We start from the raw sequence: 18454 nt of genomic DNA on the forward strand, positions 1-18454 counted from the left end.
CTGAGTCAGTAGACCTTGGCTAATCTCTAGGAATCTACATAATTAACAATTATCTTGAGTGATGCTGGACCAGCGCTGAGAATCACTGATGCGTGATGTCTGGCAGAATGAGGAATGGCCTTGATGGCCCGATGGCTCCCAAGTGCATTATTTTTGTCCCGTGTGTTTGTATGTTACAGACATCCTGAGCTGCCTTTCCATAAGCCAAATTTTTGTTTTTTCCTTCTTTCCTGATGAACCAACATGACGTAATCTATTCCACGGTGATTTCCCTGCCAGTTGGTGCATTTAAATTTATATAATAGTATTTTTTTTAAGATTTTTATTTATTTATTTGACAGAGAGAGATCACAAATAGACAGAGAGGCAGGCAGAGAGAGTGAGAGGGAAGCAGGCTCCCTGCTGAGCAGAGAGCCCGATGTGGGACTCGATCCCAGGACCCTGAGATCATGACCTGAGCCGAAGGCAGCAGCTTAAACCACTGAGCCACCCAGGTGCCCCTCTATAATAGTATTTTTGCAGTTGTTTGTAACTTTGCACTTTTGCCCTTACTGCTTAATAAAACAGAAGAAAAACAAAAAAATGAAAAAGATCCCCTCAGCCCACTACAGATGGATCACAGGTGGGCATTATTGGGCATGCTGAATTCGAGGAGTCTTTATCTTGCGTTCAGCAGCCTTTGGACATAAGCCAGGAAAAGACTGGTTTGATTGTGGAGAAAATGAACAAGTATAAAAGAAAGTTAGAAATGGTATCACTCAAGAGTGAGTCAGAAAGTTGAGGCATAATTAGGAAATGTAAATTATCTTCCAAAGTGAAAATAATGTTTTGCTACAGTGGATATATTTTTGCATACCTTTAGCATGCTCAATTTCTGAACCATTTTCCAAAGCACTCACAAAAGAAAAGGGTGGCTGGTTGTAGAATGACAGCCTATTTTCTGCACTCCTTATGGGAAAGAGTGACGGTTACTCCCCCTGTAATTACAGTCTCTGGCGGTGATCAAATTTTCAAGGAGACAGTTGTCTCCCCCATTATTCAGACATGGAGTGAGATGTTGGTAAGACTTCTATGTGTCAACCACAGGACTGGAAATGTTAATTTTCATGGCGGGTTCGCTATCTTGAGAACGAGTTTTTGTTTGAACTCCTATTAGTGGCTCTCACAACTTGGCTTCTTAAAGTTCCTTAGTCCACTGTTTAATATGACTGTGGTCTGACAGCAACAGAAGGAGGACTGGTATATAACAGTTATTAAATTAGGCTGTAATTCTAAGATTTTGCTTAATTATCTCTACAACTCTCCATGTAAACATTTTAAGTATTTTGTTTTGAAATAGTTGTAGATTTATATTCAGTTGTAAGAAATATTATGCAAATCCTATACCCTTTACCCAGTTTCCGTGCTGATAACGTCTTCAAAACTATAATGCAACATCATAACCAAGATATCGACATTAATACAGTCAAGACACAGGATAGATTTCTTGGTCTCCTTTTGTCGATATATCCACTTCCCATCCCTGTCCCCCTACAATCACAGATCCGTTCTCCATTTCTGTAATGTTGTCGTTTCACGAATACTATAAATGGGGTCATATAGTATGTATCCTTTTAGGTTTGGCTCTCCCCTCCATCCCACTCAGCATAATTATCTGAAAACTCATTCAAACTGTTGCAGTATTGATAGTTCAGTTGTTTTTGTAGCTAAGTAGTGTTCTATGGTACGCATGTACCACCTTAGTCCACTGAAGAACATGTGAGTGTTTCCAGTTTTGTGCTGATCCAGATCAAGCTGTTATGAACGTTTATGTTCAGTGTGTGTGTGTGTGTGTGTGTGTGTGTGTGTGTGTGTGTGATGTTCACATTTCTCTGGGGTAGATACCTAAGAAAACAACTGTGGGTCATACATTGCTTGTTTAGTTTTTAAAGAAACTGCCCAGCTGTGTTTCAGAGTGCCTGTTCCATTCTACATTCTGACCAGCAAAGTGTAAGAGACCCAGTTTCTCTGCATCTTTTTCATCATTTGGTGGTGGTATTTTTTTTTTTTTTTTAGCCAATCTGATAGATGTGTGGTAATATTTCCTTGTGGTTTTTATTTACATTTACCTGATGGCTAATAATGTTGAACATTTTTTTCTGTGCTTCTTCATCATCTGTGCACCCTCTTCAGTGAAATGTGTGTTCAGTTTTTTTGTTTGTTTGGTTTTTTTCTTCCTTCTATTTTGTAATTGGATTGTTTGACCCTTTATGTTGAGTATTAGGAGTTCTTTATGTATCCAGATACTAATCCTTTGTCATATTCATGGTTTGCAATCATTTCTTCCCAGTCTGTAACTTGTCTTTTCATCCTCTTAATAGGGTTTTTCACAAAGCAAAAAGTTTAAGTTTTGAGAAGGTACAGTTTGGCAAGTTTTTCTTTTATGGATTATGCTTTTGGTGTGAAGTCTAAGAATTCTTTGTCCAGACCATGATCCCAAACATGGTCTTTTTTTTTTCCCCTTCCCTAAAGTCTTATAGTTCTGTTTTATATTTAAGTCTATTTTGAATTTAAAATGAATATTTTAGGTTAAGGTGTTTGTTTGTTATGCTTTTTGGTTTATTTGGTTTTTCCTACAGATATTCAGTGATTCCAGTGCCATTTGTTTGAAAGGTTACCCTTTCTCTGTTGAATTACTTTCTGTTTCCGGCTCCTGCTTTTATGTATCTTGTAAGTTCAATGACTATGTGAGATGAAAGCCAATAAAATCGATTTTAATTGTACTATTTTACTGGTACCTCTGGATATTTAAGAAATAATAATTCTCTTTCATTTAGTTTACAGTATCAATTTTTGTTAAACAAAACAAAAATAAACAAAAACCTCCTCTTTCTCTTGTCATTAGAAATTCCTTCTGAAATTTATTTCAAATGATATACCTATGGTATCCTATAGATTAACATACATATTACTGCTGTATTGTGTGTACTATTACTGTGTATAGTGTGTACTATTCATACTGGTACATTTTTAATACAATGATTACCTATATTATCTTACAGATGCATACATCTATTTGTATTATATATATTTGTACCACAGACTTACTTGTGTAATAGAAGTCCTGTCATTAACTTGGTCCTTCGTTATTATTGAAGCTTTAGTAGTTTCTATTTATTATTATTTAAATAATAATACTGGAATTATACATTCAACAGGATGAGGCATATGTCTTACCCTCTGTATTCAGAGCGAAACTTCAATGTGCAGTGGAGTTCATGTTCATTTTACCACCCCAAACAAAACGATTAATGAATGTTTAGTTTACTGAGTGAAAAGAGAAAAACAGAATCTGTTCAGCATTGCAGACAAGTAGTAGCAAACCTGAATTCCTCATCCACCTGCCAGTTACTAATAAAGTTGTAGAAGGCATTTTAAATTGAAGATGGTTTGAATGGCCAGATGTTTTATGTGGACTTTTTGTTTCTTCTTAGTAGCTCAGAGGTTCTTAAGCTTTATAGTGCATAAAATTTATTTATGGGTTGACTATACAAAGCCACATAAACATGGTACTTAGAAGGTGATTTAAGGATTAGGAAGATAATTGTGATTGGATACTTGCCCACATGTCTGCACTTGAATTCAGAATTCCTCTGTCAATTCTGGGCTGCATTTGGGCTTTTTCTTTAGGATAAATTCTTATTCTCTTAAGGGTCTTCATATTTGTTGTCAGGTGGCCGTTAGAGGTCACCAGCAGAGTATAAGAATGCCACTCAGATCTCTGCTGTTAGTGAATATTATCATTAATATACATCCTTATTAATTTTTAGGTTAAAACACTTCATTTTATTTTGCTTATGGAGAACATTGTTTTCATTTACTCACTAGCTCTTTGCACTTTCCTCTCTTGGTATGATTAATATTTTAGTGTCTAATTTATATTGGTTATTCCAATCAAGGTAGCTTTTGTTGCTTGGATCAGAACATTCCATTCAGCCTCACTCAGTTAAGACTGATGTTGATGGTGATGGGTTGCAAGGGACACAGATGATTTCTAAGAAAACTGGAAGAAGTCAGCAACAGAAAGATTACAAAGGACTAGAATGTCTCTTCTGCCTGGAGGAGAAGTTATCTACTTCTTTGTACCAGGTTCCACTGCCTAACTATTAAGCACATGATTCAATATGGTCGCCAACCTCTGTTTATAACCTGCTAGGGTTGACCTCTCAAATCAGCCTGTGCCTCAGTAATCTGAGTATCTGGGTTGGGTGTTCTGAGGGAGTATCTGGTTGGTGTTCATCAGTCATTAGCTAGTCTAGTGTCTGGTCCAACTATTGAACCTCAGTTATGAGGGACGTCATATGACACATAGGGACCATCTCTTTCTAGGGCTGACAATGAAGTCTTCAGTATATATTGGGCCCATGGTTTCCATATTTAATTGCATTTGAAATAAGAGCGTGTACAATGAATGCCTATATTATTTGTGCTAATATGGGCTTTTTGTCTCTGGGATGTTTTCTGAAATGTTGCTAGTGATACTGTTATTGAAATGTTAAGAAATTTGCCCTCAGTTATTCATTTTCATTGGATTCCAGTTCTTGAATGACATAATATGCCTGTTGTGGAAACAATTTGGGGTTTTAAAATTTTATTTTCCCAAGGTAGCCTCAGGCTTATGGATTATGAACACTTTACCGGTGAAAACCTCAAAAAGAAAACATTTATATGCAAATGTCAGTAATATCTGACTCGGTGATGCTGAACTCTGTCTTTGTGTTTCTTCCCAGATATATCAGCGATGCTGGCTAGTATTCAAGAAAGCTTCAAGCAAAGGTCCAAAAAGACTGGAGAAATTTTCTGATGAACGTGCTGCCTATTTTAGGTGTTATCATAAGGTAAAAGTTGATTGTTGTGGCTTTCTAGAGATCTGGTCACAAATAGGTAACCCGAGTTCATTGAATCTGAAAGCTTGTCTAGATCATTTACCAGAAGTACAAATAATACTTTGTCCAAGGACAAAACATCTCTAAATTACTATTTGTTAATTGTTTAAGATAATGGACCACTGTCAAGTTACTCCTCTGATTTCCTACTATTTGTTGTTGTTTTTCCAATCTGTAGTGTAGAATTCACCATGTTCTTTTTGAATTTTCAATTTGTGGAGTAAACCCAACTCCATCACTGAATCCCCCTCACAGTAAAGATTAAGTCTCCATGTATCGAGCACATCTAGTGCCTGAAACAGATGAGATCCTCATTGAGTGCTTGAAATGTGGGGTGAGCAGGAGGGGAAGAAGCTAGGAAACAGATGAATGGTGAAGGGGCAGGAAGTTCCACTCATTAGTTTATTTTTTTTAAGCTTGATAACTAAATTTCATTCAGTCTTGCAGTTTGAACAATGGTCGTCAGCCTTCCTCACTAAAAATAGTAACTGTGTATTAAAATACATCCTCTGGGAGTAGAAAATGAAGGAAAATACAAGGCATACTTGAATTTACAAATTACCCATGTCTTCCTCTCTACAGGGCGATGTTTTTCATGGCCCTTGTTAATGGGCAGCCTGTGTCTCTTCTCTTTTCATGAAAATATATAAAAATGCATGGTTTAACTTCTTTTCCCCCCAAGGTGCTGGTTATTCCCATTTGGGGAAAACACTACTCTTGTCTATGGAGGAATTATGTTTACTTTTAGGACAGAACATTTTAATGTTTCAGTTTTCAATCTTGAGATTCTGATCCTTATTTGATGAGATTTTGTCAGGAGTGGGGCTACCTGCCATTTAAAATTTTATGTAAAACCAGTAGATTCCTTAGCACAGAAATTTGGCTAGGTGATGGAAAGTGAATGATCTTTCCTTTTTATGCAAATTCTCCACAGGTGGCGACTTTATGACTTCTTATTAAGGGGTTGTTGTTGACACCTTGGTTTATCCAATAATGAAAAGCAGTAGGGCAAGCTGTATTCCTTTGCAATTTAGAGAAATAAAGCATATGCATGTTTTATAGACACATCTGTACATACGTAAGGGAAGAAAAAACACTGAGCAAGACTTCTGAGATAAGTAGGGAAGGGAGTTAAGAATTATACCTTCCATGTGAACTATTTCCCCACCATTCCATAATGACGTTCCATATTCCAAGGTCAGCTTCCTTCACAGCATACCTTTAACGTAAGGGAGAAAAAACCAAAGGAAACCTCTTTAGGGGTCTAGAATTTCCTCCATCATTTCTCTTCCCTGTGCCATGCATTTCCACTATTCAGATACGGGTGTTTGTCCTCAGGCAAGAGTTGTTGGGCTGCAAATCTATTACATAGGAGCGTGATCCAGGAAGCCAGTGAGAGCATACCATTGAACCTTTGCAGATAATCTCGAGCCAGTCTCAATATTTCTATAACACCTGAAACTCCTGGTGTCCAGACATTTTGGACAGGTGTATTATGTTCCAATTATCCCACATGTACCCAGTATCTTTGCTAATAGTAAGGTGGTGAACAATGATATGGGAATGGCTTGCTTCCTATTTACTTGACAGGCCTTGCCTTATAAGGGAGCTCAAAATGCCCGAGGGGTATTTGGATTATCTCTAGGACAAAAGGAGAGCCTTCTCCAGGTCTCTATTCCTTAACTGACCTCGATTCCGATTCCTTCCCTCCTCCTCTTAGGTCCATCAAATCCTGGGGACCAGATTTTCTACTCTGATTGACTATTTTCTTCATTCTTCTTTATTTCCTTCTCATTATAATTAGCAAGGTCATCTAAAGGCTTCATCTCCTAGGTGGCCAGAAGTTGTGGTTCCGCATCAGCTCCCACTTGAGACCCTCAGCAGGCTGTAACTTTACGGTTCACCATCTGCCACCACATGACGGCATGTTTGCGTCACCCCAGAATTCATGTGTTGAAACCTAACCCCCAGTGTGATGACATTTGGAGATGGGGCCTTTGGGAGGTGGTTAGGGCGTGAGGGTGGAGTCGTCATGACTGGAATTAGTGCTCTTATAGGAGAGAGCCCCGGGAACTCCCTCCTTCCTTCCTCCACGTGAGGACACAGCCATCTGTGAACCAGGAAAACGGGGCCTCTCCAGACACTGAATTTGCCAGTGCCTCTGCCTTGGGCTTCCCAGGCTCCAGAACCGTGAGGAACAAATTTCTGTTGTTGATAAGCCACCCAATCTGTGGTGGCTTTTTTACAACAGCTCCGATGGACTAAGACACCATCATACTCTTGTCCTGTCTAGTCATTGTGTGTGACCGCTAATGTTGATCAGTCCTTTCTTGTTTTGGTAGGGTTCCAAGTAGAGCACAGAAATCCCTGATTCCTCACAATCCTCTATACCGAATACAGAAAAATAACGAAATGGGCTGTGCTTTGTTTACAGACCTTCCCATACCTACGAGGAGAAAAAAGATAAGTGAGGAATAGTTTATAGGAACTCCCCAAATCCAGTCCGTCAGCAAGTGGTGTTGGCTCTGTGTTCAACATGAAGAGAGACTCCGGACATTCTTACAACCTCTTTCACTACCACTGTGGTCCAAGCCACTGGGCTGCCTGATGGTTGGCCCTCTACAGTGTATTTAAAACACTCAGATCACATCATGGTCCTCCATGCAAAACCCTCAGCCAAGTCCTTTTAACGGCCTACATGGTCACACGATTTGACCCCTTGTCCCCTGTTTCACCTCGTCTGTTCAGCCCTCCCATCCCACTTTAGTCTGCTGCAGGCACCATGGGCTCTTTGCTTTCCTGAGAGCATTGTGTGTGGTGTTTTCCTTTTCTGGAATGCTCTCCCCACAAATATCCACGTAGCTCATTTCCCTGTGGTGTTCAGGTCGTTGCTCAAATTTCTCCTCTAAGAGAGGCTGTTCCTCGATCTCTTGTTTAAAATAGAATCCTTTGACACACCCTCCCATCTCTGTTTTTCTCTTCAGCATGTATCACTACACGCATATTTGTTTGACTGTTTCTTACTGTCCTCCCTACACCACCACCATAAAATAAGGTCTACAAGAGCAGATTTTGTGTGTGTTTGTCAGGCGGAGGCATGGTTCACTATTTAGTGATCATTGCCTAATACATAATAGACATATTTTAAACTATTGGTTGAAAAGCAATGAATGTTATCAATAGATGAGATAGAGTACATGCAAATGGCTTTGTGTCATATTTTTATTTAGCTTACCAAAAGAAGTCTGTACTTGAGACACCTGAAGCCAGGAAAAGGAATCTTGGTTTGAGGGATATGGGGTAGATGGTGACAGGGGCAGACAAAGCCAGGGTTGGGAAGTTTTGGGAGGACAGACTCAAAAGTAAGTCCAAAGTGGATTGTAATGATCCCCTCCCAATGTGAACCAAGTAAGGGAAGATTGAGGACGAACTTGTCCCTTCAGACTTCTACCTGCTGGTTTTGGAATTTAATATGTAAATCTTTGGGGACTGTGGTAAGCCACATTCTCTTTCATCTATAATAATCATTAACCAAAGTTCAAAGCATTAGAATAGAAGAATTATCTACATTAAGCCTCCAAACCCGTGATGAGTTCCTGTAGCCATTCATCCTCTTTACTCTCTCAGATCTGATACATTTAGTATTAATCTCTTGGGGGCATATAAAAAGCCAGAATAACTAGAATAACTCTGCAATATGCATTTTTTATCTAAATGCTGTGTAATTTATGAATCTTGATAATGAAATACTGAGGTTATAAGTAGCATGCTGTGACCAGATTTCAGAATTTATTTGCCTATAAATAAAGCAATTTCTGAAAGAAATGAGGAGCTGTCCATTATGCTATTTGATCTGTACAGAGCTGGTGTGGCGTATGTAGCCACATTCCTCCTGGAGGAAAACTGTAGCATTTATTAGACCATAACGCCTCTTTCATATCATTCTTCAAGATATTATTAAGAAAAAAAAAATGCTGTGATGCCTGGGTGGCTCAGTCTATTACGTATCTTCCTTTGGCTCAGGTCATGATCCCAGTGTCCTGGGATTGAGTCCCAGGGCTCCTTGCTCAGCGGGGAGCCTGCTTCTCCCTCTGCCCCTCCCCCTGCTTGTGCTCTCTCTCTCTCTCTCTCTCGCTCCCTCAAATAAGTAAAATCTTAAAAAAAAAATTTAAATAATATTTTTTTGCATATCTGATTTCTATTAGAAGTATTAAAACAGGAAATTGACTGCATAATTTTAAAACTCGGTGCCTTCCTCACTGAAAATGTAGCGAAGGAGGAGCTCATGAAAAAAAATTGGAAAATAAATACATAAATAATGCACATACAGAGCAATTCATTTTTCATTTCTTTACCTCTTCTGTGACGTTCCCCTCAAGCACCACAGCCATCAAAGATGGCTGTGAAATTGATTAACTGTAATTGCAGCAATATTAATACTCCAGTGACTTTAAATATGCTTTCCAACCTTCTTGTTAAAGGCAAGTTCACTGTTTTCATTCAGGAAATCAAAGTTGCCCACCCCAACCAGAAAGGGTTGAGTGTTTCTATGAATAATTTTACTTTTTCAAGACGAGTGACAATTGGAAGGCAATCTAAGTGGAAGGAAGACCATCTACTGTTTTTGAGCCAAATGGTGGGGTGGGAAGTATGCCAGACCCAGATTTGGGAAACCTGCTTTCTAATCCTGGCTTTGCCACCAGACACATATGACAGGTTGCTTCACTTGTGTGTAAGGGTGATCTCTGTTAAAAGATAAGCTGAGGCATATTAAACATTTTAAGAGTTTACGTGAGCAAAAATTGATTCAAATCATGCAGCGCCAAACTGGACATGGTAGGAATTCCCCACCTAGAGGAATTGGAGAGGGACTTTTATAGTGAAAAGGAGGAAGCAAAGTAAGGCAGTTATTGATTGGCTGTAGCTTAAAGCCTAGTTGTCTGTGATTGGTTGGTTGACCTTAGCATTTGGACATCATAACCTTGAGGCATTTGTAAGCTCAGGATTTGGTTTTCTCCCATAGGCTCCCAGGGCGTGAGAGCCGCCTTGGTCTAGTGGTCTCCTTGTTTAATTAATTTAACACCTCCAAGACAAGTCCCGTCATGGCTTCTCCATCATCACACATGGCTGAGCTTGCAGGATTCAGTTCACTTTGGGCCAGAAGGACAATTCTAACCAATTGTCTAATAGAGTATTTCCCAAAATGTATGCCAGAGACTGCGAAAGAGGAGGGTTCCAGGAGGATGAGGGTTCTGTAGTCAAAGAAGTTTGGGGACTGCAGCATTTCCATCCATTCTTGAGAGTCATAATCCACTTATCAGAGGCTCTGAGGAAGCCTATAATCTGGATACCTGAGTAACTTTGGGTCAGCATTTCCACAGTAATGGGGCCATGGAGCTCCCTTTTTTTAATATCGTGTGTTCCATGGAGCAAAGACATTTAATTCTGAGGAACACAGTCATGGATATGTATGTCAGCTTGTTTATATCTGTCCATTCAGCCTGTTGTTATTTCAACAGTGAGCATCTGGGGATGGTCATTCCTACTCTACTGAAATCACAGCATTAACTTATGTATCAAATGAGTACATGTTCGTGAATGTATCAGAAAAATGAGAGACCCTCTCACTGCGAAGAGTGATCACCGTTATTATTTTTGTCAAAGAGTAATGTGTTCTGTCATTCTGTCCTTCCTAAGTGAGCAGGTCACTTTCCAGCTCCACAACCCATCGTCAGACCTTGTTCTTGGTTTCTGCAAAAGTAGGGTTCCAGGTTCTTCACAATAAGCTAACCTCTTAAAAATTATTTCTCTGAAATTTCCACCAGCTTATCACTTGTGCCTGTGTGTCTGTGTCAGGGTTAATGTTTTCTGTATTAATGACTCGTTCTTGTTGACTCAGCTTCTCTCTCTTCTAAAACTTTCCCTCTTATGATGGCGCTGTCTATAATCGATCTTTTCAAGATTTTACCATATATCATAGTATCTTTTTTCAATATTCACACACCAACACACCAGCTTTGGAGTCATTCCCTCTTTGTGCAAGAAACTACCTACCAGACCCTGTTCTGGAACCTGCCTTCACTTGGGCCAGTGAGGCCATGCCTCTTCACATCCCCACAGATTAAATTATAGTGTATTACTTGGAAGTTTTCCCCAGGTGGTAAATGCTTCCATACTCCCATTTCTTAAGTAAAGGTAGAGTGGATAGAAGCGGTTAACTATGGTACCCAAACTACATCTTCCTGCTTTAAGTACTCAGGGAAGTAAAAGTCTGCACCATTGTGCCAGAGGCTCCTGAAATATGTTCAGAATTGAATGAACTGTCTTTCCTACCTGAGCTTAGTTCCTTTCAGGAGTTCCGTGCCTCAGTGTAAGGCTCCAGATTCACCTAGGTTCACCCTCTTCCTTACCCCCTCTCCTGTCTAGTCCTTCACCACGTTTATTCACACCCCTGCCATTGCTCGGATACCCTTCCTTCCCTGGTCCATGTGGCAGACATTAATTGATCCCTCAAAGTCTCTACTATGTCTTTACGTCCCCGTGACTCTTCCTGACCCACCCCAAGGTAGCCTGTCTTCTGGGCACCTTCTGCCTGGATGCACTGGTCATATTGAAAGCAGTGATTTGTTTTCCTGCTGGTGTCAGATTCTGTCTGGTTGGTGCTGACCCCTTAATCATACCCTTTCTTCCTTGGTGATGGGCAGCTGATTTTTAGCTGGACACAAGGCTACCCAAAGAAAAAACCCCTATGTAGTGAGGCATGACCAAATGACTAAATCCAGGCCTGAGTGTAATCAGAGGTGATATGTCCTTCATTTCTTTTTCTTTCCTTTTGATTAGAAAATGGACATTAGCCATCTTGGCCCACAGTATGGAAGAGACCATGGGTTGAGGATGGCAGAGCATCAGGACATGTCCATGAAAGTGTAAGGAAGATATCAAGGGCTGGTCTGTGGTCCGTGACACCCTATGTCCTTGTCTTGTTCAGGCTACAGTAACAAAATATAGACAGGTGACTCATACAACAGGCAATCAGGTCTCGTGGTTCTGGCGGTTGTAAGTCCAAGATCAGGGTGCCGGCATGGTCTGATTCTGGTGAAGGCCCTCTCCTGCGTTTCAGATTGCTCACTTCTTGGTGTGTCCATATGTGGTGGAAGGCATGAGGGAGCTCTCCGGATCCTCCGGATTCTCTTCTATAAAGGCAATGATTCCATTCATGAGCACTCCACCTCCACGATGGAAGCCCTTCTGATACCATCACATTGGGCATTGGGTTTTAAATATGAATTTTGTGGGGACACAGATACTCAGTCTGTAGTGCAACAGAACTCCAGGTCAGCCCTGTACTATCTCTGTTTCTCTCACGGGACAGGAGTAACTCCTGTCGTATTCAGACCTCATAATCTTGGATTTTCTCTCAAGTGCAGCGAAGAGCTGATAGAGCTTACCCTCGCTGGTGGAGACAGTAGAACACATTTTCCTCATTGCCCAGTGCACTCTGGGTAGGGAACTCCGTTACCACCAAGAGGATCTGCTGTGATCCTCTGTTGAAGTGTGATTTCCTTGAAGGTGGGAACTGTGCTTTATTCAGCTTTACGTGTCCTTGGGGCCCACCACAGGGTCCGGCACACTGACTGCTTTTGATCCCAGGGACACTGAGGGTACCTGGGAAATGATCTATGACCTACTTATACTAGTACCACAGAGTGGAAATGTTAGGAGACCCTTTGGTATATGGAGCATAAAAAGAGCTGTGTGAATCACGCCAAAGTCTCTGTCATTGGAAATTAACTGCACGGTTTGGTCCTACAGAGAAGACTGTCGAATAACAAAGAGAGCCCTGTCACCATTGTACAGATATTTAAATTTTTAAAAATCTATATAAAATAACACACAGGGTTAAAGAAATCAAATGATTGAAGGGCTTATGATAAAAATTAACTCTTGTTTACGTCATCTCTCCCCTCCGATTGTGAGCTGAATTACGTATGAAATTCCTGTGGATATGGCCTTATTTCGAAATAGGGTCTTTGTAGACATCATCAGTTTAGGATGAGGTTACTGGGTTTGGTGTTCTGGTAAGAAAAGATGCAGACACACCGGGGAACATGAGGGCAGAGATGGGAAGGATACAGTCGCAAACCAGGGGATGCCAGGGACTGTGGGCCTTGGCCAGAAGCTAGGGGAGAAGCCTGGAACAGAGTCTCATTCAGAGCCTTCAATAGGAACCATCCCCACTGACACCTTGATTTTGGGCTTAGGCCTGCAGAGAGAAGACATTGCTGATGTTCAGGACCCCCAGTTTGTGACGCTTTGTTACAGCAGCCCTAGGAAGCTCATACACCTCCCCAGACCTAATCAGCACCTTCGTAACTTGCTTTCATTTTCTCGGTACTTGTTTCTGTAACTCTAAATGATATGTTTCTCTCTCTCTTATTTTGTCAACCTCCTACATTATGAACAGATTCCCCACGTTAGGAAGTCAGTGATGTGGCTCGTGTATAGTCCCTCACCAGCTCTTTCCTTTTCCTTATGAATGGTGGTGATTACATTATTTTAAAGAACTACCAACTTTATGTGCAACATTCAGTAATATGCTTAAACGTCTGTGCCTTTCCCCATTAATGCTGGGAAGAACTTCTTGACACACAACCTCATACAACGAAGGTACCGTTGCCTCTACCCTTTGCTTGTCTCTGCTCCAACTTGCTGGGTTTTCTTCACTTTCATATTATCCAACTCCAGATTATTGCTGCCTTGTAGAAAGGGGAGCCCACGGTTGTCACCCATTCCATTCTTTCAAGAGAAACTGGAAATGCAGATTTTTTTTTTGGTGAGAACTTCTAACATGTAAGTGTATTTGTAAAAGACAGCATAGACCAAAATCAAATGTCTCTCTGGGTTGCACTGACTTGTAGGCTCTCCCATCCCCAATTTTTTTTTAGTCTTTAAGTCACCTCTTGGATAATGGTAGAAGGAGAACGTGATCATCTTGCAGGAGTCCGCATGAGACAGTGTACTTAGGAGGTTGACTGTTCTAACATGCGTAAACTGCAAGCAAAACTCTCATACTTCGTGATGAATATAGCATCTTATTTTCTGAAAGAAAATACACACACACACATATACCCGCACACATACATATACATGCATTGTGATGAGGAACTTCACAACACTCAGCTACAATAACATTTTCATCAAATCCACACACATTCATCATGAGATATTATTTTAGTCCAAACACCCATTAAAACTGTCAAAGATAGGTTTATTCTGTATATGGCCCCTACAAGAGTAGAGGAAGGCCAAGAGAACCAAATCAGAGAGAAGGAATAAGTCTATCAGGTGGTACAGCCATGCGTGATTCAAGACCGAAGGTGCTTTCAATCCAAACTGTTACACTCAGCATGATGTCTGTCCTGAGCATTGGGTCCCATACCATCTGTGCATTATAAAACAAGCTGGTTTCAAAGTGATGCCTCCGAAAGAAATTTTTTTTTTTTTGAGGCTTCCCAACACCCTTAGAATCATAATTAAACCCATTGCCATTACCACAAGCAAAGGCCTTGAGTGATTCTGCTCCAGCACACATCTCAGTCTATCTCATGACCCTCATCACCTTGCCAAACTTTTGTTCCACCTCAGGGCCTTTGCATCAGCTGTTCCTTTGGTCTACAAAGACTTTCCCATGGTTTCTTCTCTTATTTTTTTTAAATTTTTTTAAGATTTTACTTATTTATTTGACAGAGCAAGAGAGGGGGGAGCACAAGCGGGGGGAGTGGCAAGCAGAGGAGAGGGAGAAGGAGTCTCCCCACTGAGCAGGAAGCCCAACGTGGGGCTTGACACTAGGACCCTGGGATCATGACCTCAGCTGAAGGCAGATGCTTAATGACTGAGTGACCCAGGAACCCTCTTACTTTAGATATTAACTTAAATATCATTGCCTCAAAAAGGCCTTATTTGAACCCTCTGTGCTATCACATTTCCTATTAATTCCTGAATCACATTTCCTATTAAATTCATAACTTACCACGATTCAAAGTATGACATTCATTTATTTCTATACATGTTTGCTGCTAGTTAACAGTGCGCCCCAGGAACACACAGACAAGGTCCTGCCTTGTGGGTGCCCTTAACACCTTTATCAACATAGGGAACATAATAAGCATTCATTAGATGTCGGTTGAATTTGTGGTAGAAGGGAGAATGGGTTTGGGGACAGAAAGGCTGTCCATTACACTTAAATTATGTCTTAAGTTCCTAATCTACAATGTGGGAAAAAGATAATAAGATTGGCCTCCCAAGGTTATGTGAAGATTTTTTAAAAATAATGTAAGGTGGGCACTTTATACTTTGTAAGCCCTTTGGAATAAATCATAAATAACTTCTTTAAATGCATGTGCTTTGGGACAATACCATTTAATCTAGAGGTTTTCCTGTGATCATTATAATAGTGGATATTTACTGAGGCCTTACTTTGTCCCAGTAGGCACCGAACAAAATTCTTCAGGTATTAAGTTAGGTCAATACAACAGCAGTTTTATGAAGCAGAGAGTCTTATCATTCCCTTTTTACAGATGAGGAAATTCAGGATGAGTGAAGTTGAGGCATGTGCCCAAGATTATACAGTTGGGAAGTGGCAGATTGAGAGCTGGAGCCTAGGCATTCTGGCACCAAAGCCCACATTCTTAACACTTATGGCACACTGCCTCCCTGACACAGTCTTTAGTTCATGTACCTTGTTTCGCTAGCCCAGCGTTTCAGTGCGTAGAAGAGCTGTTCTCACAGAAGCAGGAGTGGAGGTTGGAGTGGGGAAGAGAGATCCCCACATTCATTCTTCTCCCTCTGGTTCTCATGTTCTCAGAGGCTCATAGAGATATTCTGGGGAACACATTTGAAAATCATCTGTTTACATTTTTCAGTGTTACATTTTATTTTGAGATAATTGTAGATTTATATGCAGTGGTAGGAAATAACACAGAGAAAATGTGTATCCTTTATCTGGTTTTCCCCAGTGGGAACATTCTGCAAATCTGTAATACAATATTCCAGCTAGGATCCTGACGTTAATACGATCCACTGATTTCATTCAGATTTGCTTGGGTTTACTGGTACTCACGTGTGTGCGTGTGTTTATTTCTGTGCAGTTTTCTCACCTGTGGACTTAGTTAAGAGACAGAAGGATTCCATCAGAAAAGTATCCGTTGTGTTTCCTTTTGTAATTACATCTCCCAGGTCCCTACCCCAGCAGGCACTAACATGTTTTTTATATTTTTTTCTTTTCAAGAATCATGCAGTATATAACCTTTTGAGATTGGCTTTCTTCAATTACCGTAATTTCCTTGAGATTGATCCAAGTTGTGTGTATCAATAACCCTTTTTATTGCTGAGTAGTATTGCTTAGTATGGATTACCACAGGTTGTTTATATTCACTGATAGAAGAACATCTGGGTTGTTTCTAGTTTTCGGTTATTACCAATAAAACTTATTTCTCTGGGATAAATTCCCAAGAGTGCAATTGCTAGATCATATGGGGTTGTATCTTTAGTTTTATAAGAAACTGCCAAACTGTTACAGAGTTGCTGTGCCATTTTAGATTCTCACCAGCAACATATGAGTGGTCCAGTTTTTCTGCATCTTCACCAGCATTTGGTGCTGTCACTGTTTTTTTTTTTTTTAAGTTCTGTTAGTGATGTCTAATGTTGGTTTTCATTTGTGTTCCTTAATAGCTAATGATGTTGAACATATTTTTATACAGTTAACTTGCCATCTGTCTATTTTTTTGTATGAAATATCTCTTCATGTGTTTTGCCAAATTTTAACTATTGAGTTTTGGAAGTTTTTATTTTATTTTATTTATTTTTGGTTTTGAGGTTTTTCGTAGTTTTTTTTTAAATATAGTCTAAATATGAGTCCTTTGTTATATATGTGGTTGCAAATAATTTCTCCCATTCTACAGCTTATCTGTTCATACTCTTAACAACAGTCTTTTGCAGAACAAAGTTTTAATTTGGATGATGTCCAGTATTTGAATTTTTACCTTTATAGAATATGCTTTCATATCAAATGTAAGAACTCTGCCTAGCTTTAGATGCTAAACATTTTCTCCATTTGTCTGTTTTTCCCCAAACATTTTATAATTTTATGTTACACATTTAAGTCCACGAATCACTTTGAGTTTAATAGCAGTGGTGATAATGGACATCCCTGCCGTGTTCCTGACCTTAATGGAAAAGCTTTCAGTTTTTCTCCATTGAGAATGATATTTGCGGTGGGTTTTTCATAGATGGCTTTGATAATATTGAGGTATGTGCCCTCTATCCCTACACTTTGAAGAGTTTTGATCAGGAAGGGATGCTGTACTTTGTCAAATGCTTTTTCAGCATCTATTGAGATGGATGGAACTAGAGCGTATCATGCTTAGTGAAATAAGTCAATCGGAGAAAGACAACTATCATATGATCTCCCTGATATGAGGACATGGAGAAGCAACATGGGGGGGTAGGGGGATAGGAGAAGAATAAATGAAACAAGATGGGATTGGGAGGGAGACAAACCATAAATGACTCTTAATCTCACAAAACAAACTGGGGGTTGCTGGGGGGAGGTGGGATTGGGAGAGGGGGAGCGGGCTATGGACATTGGGGGGGGGAGGCGAACCATAAGAGACTATGGACTCTGAAAAACAACCTGAGGGTTTTGAAGGGTCAGGGGTGGGAGGTTGGGGGAACAGGTGGTGGGTGATGGGGAGGGCACGTTTTGCATGGAGCACTGGGTGTTGTGCAAAAAGAATGAATACTGTTACGCTGAAAAAAATAAATAAATAAATAGAAAGCAAAAAAAAAAAAAAGAAAAAAGTTTTTCTTTTGGCTTTGAATTGCTTTTGCACATTTGTCAAACATCATTGGGCATATTAGCATGGATCTGTTCCTGGATTCTCTGTTCCTTTCCGTTGAGCCATGTATCTCTCTCTCTAGTAATACCATACCCTCTTGATTACTGTAGATATGTAATAATTTTTGATATTGTATACAACTATTCTCTCATCTTTTCATAAAATTTTTAATAGAGCTGATCTGTGTCTATAGAGAACCTATGTTAGGATTTTGAGAAGAGTTATATTAAACCTCTATACCTCAAACTGTGGGCGAACTAACATCTTTTCTGGATCACCTTTCACTTCATGAACATGGTATGTCACCCTGTTTACTTGATTCTTTTAAAATTTATTTCATCAGCATTTTGTAATGTTCCACCTCCATATCCTATGCATGTTTTGCTAAGTTTATACCTGATTATTTCATTTAATTTCCATGAGGTTTAAAGCCCTTTTGGTTTAAATACTTAACTTATATAAACTGGTCATTTCTGACCTAGGACCTGATAAAACAATCATGTCATTTAAATGACTTTTTTCTTATCCCACAGTTATTTGACTTATCATCTGAAACGATTAATTGTCCTTGCATTTTGCATAGAGTCCCCAGTTTTTCAGAGTTTATGAAAATTTAATCTGCTTACTCTAACA

The 18454-nt window shown here is 39.8% G+C and overlaps 1 protein-coding gene across 3 annotated transcripts in view; it reads left to right on the forward strand.

Moving 5' to 3' along the window:
- The window catches only part of DOK5 (docking protein 5), a 164002-nt gene that overhangs the window by 66763 nt on the left and 78785 nt on the right, over positions 1 to 18454 (forward strand). For all 3 annotated transcript variants that reach the window (XM_045981178.1, XM_045981177.1, XM_045981179.1), the window contains one exon: positions 4770 to 4877. In XM_045981178.1, the coding sequence (XP_045837134.1) occupies positions 4770 to 4877 (108 nt within the window). The remainder of the gene's footprint in view (positions 1 to 4769; positions 4878 to 18454) is intronic.

This window comes from Meles meles, chromosome 16 (assembly GCF_922984935.1).
Source record: "Meles meles chromosome 16, mMelMel3.1 paternal haplotype, whole genome shotgun sequence".
Classification (NCBI taxonomy): domain Eukaryota; kingdom Metazoa; phylum Chordata; class Mammalia; order Carnivora; family Mustelidae; genus Meles; species Meles meles.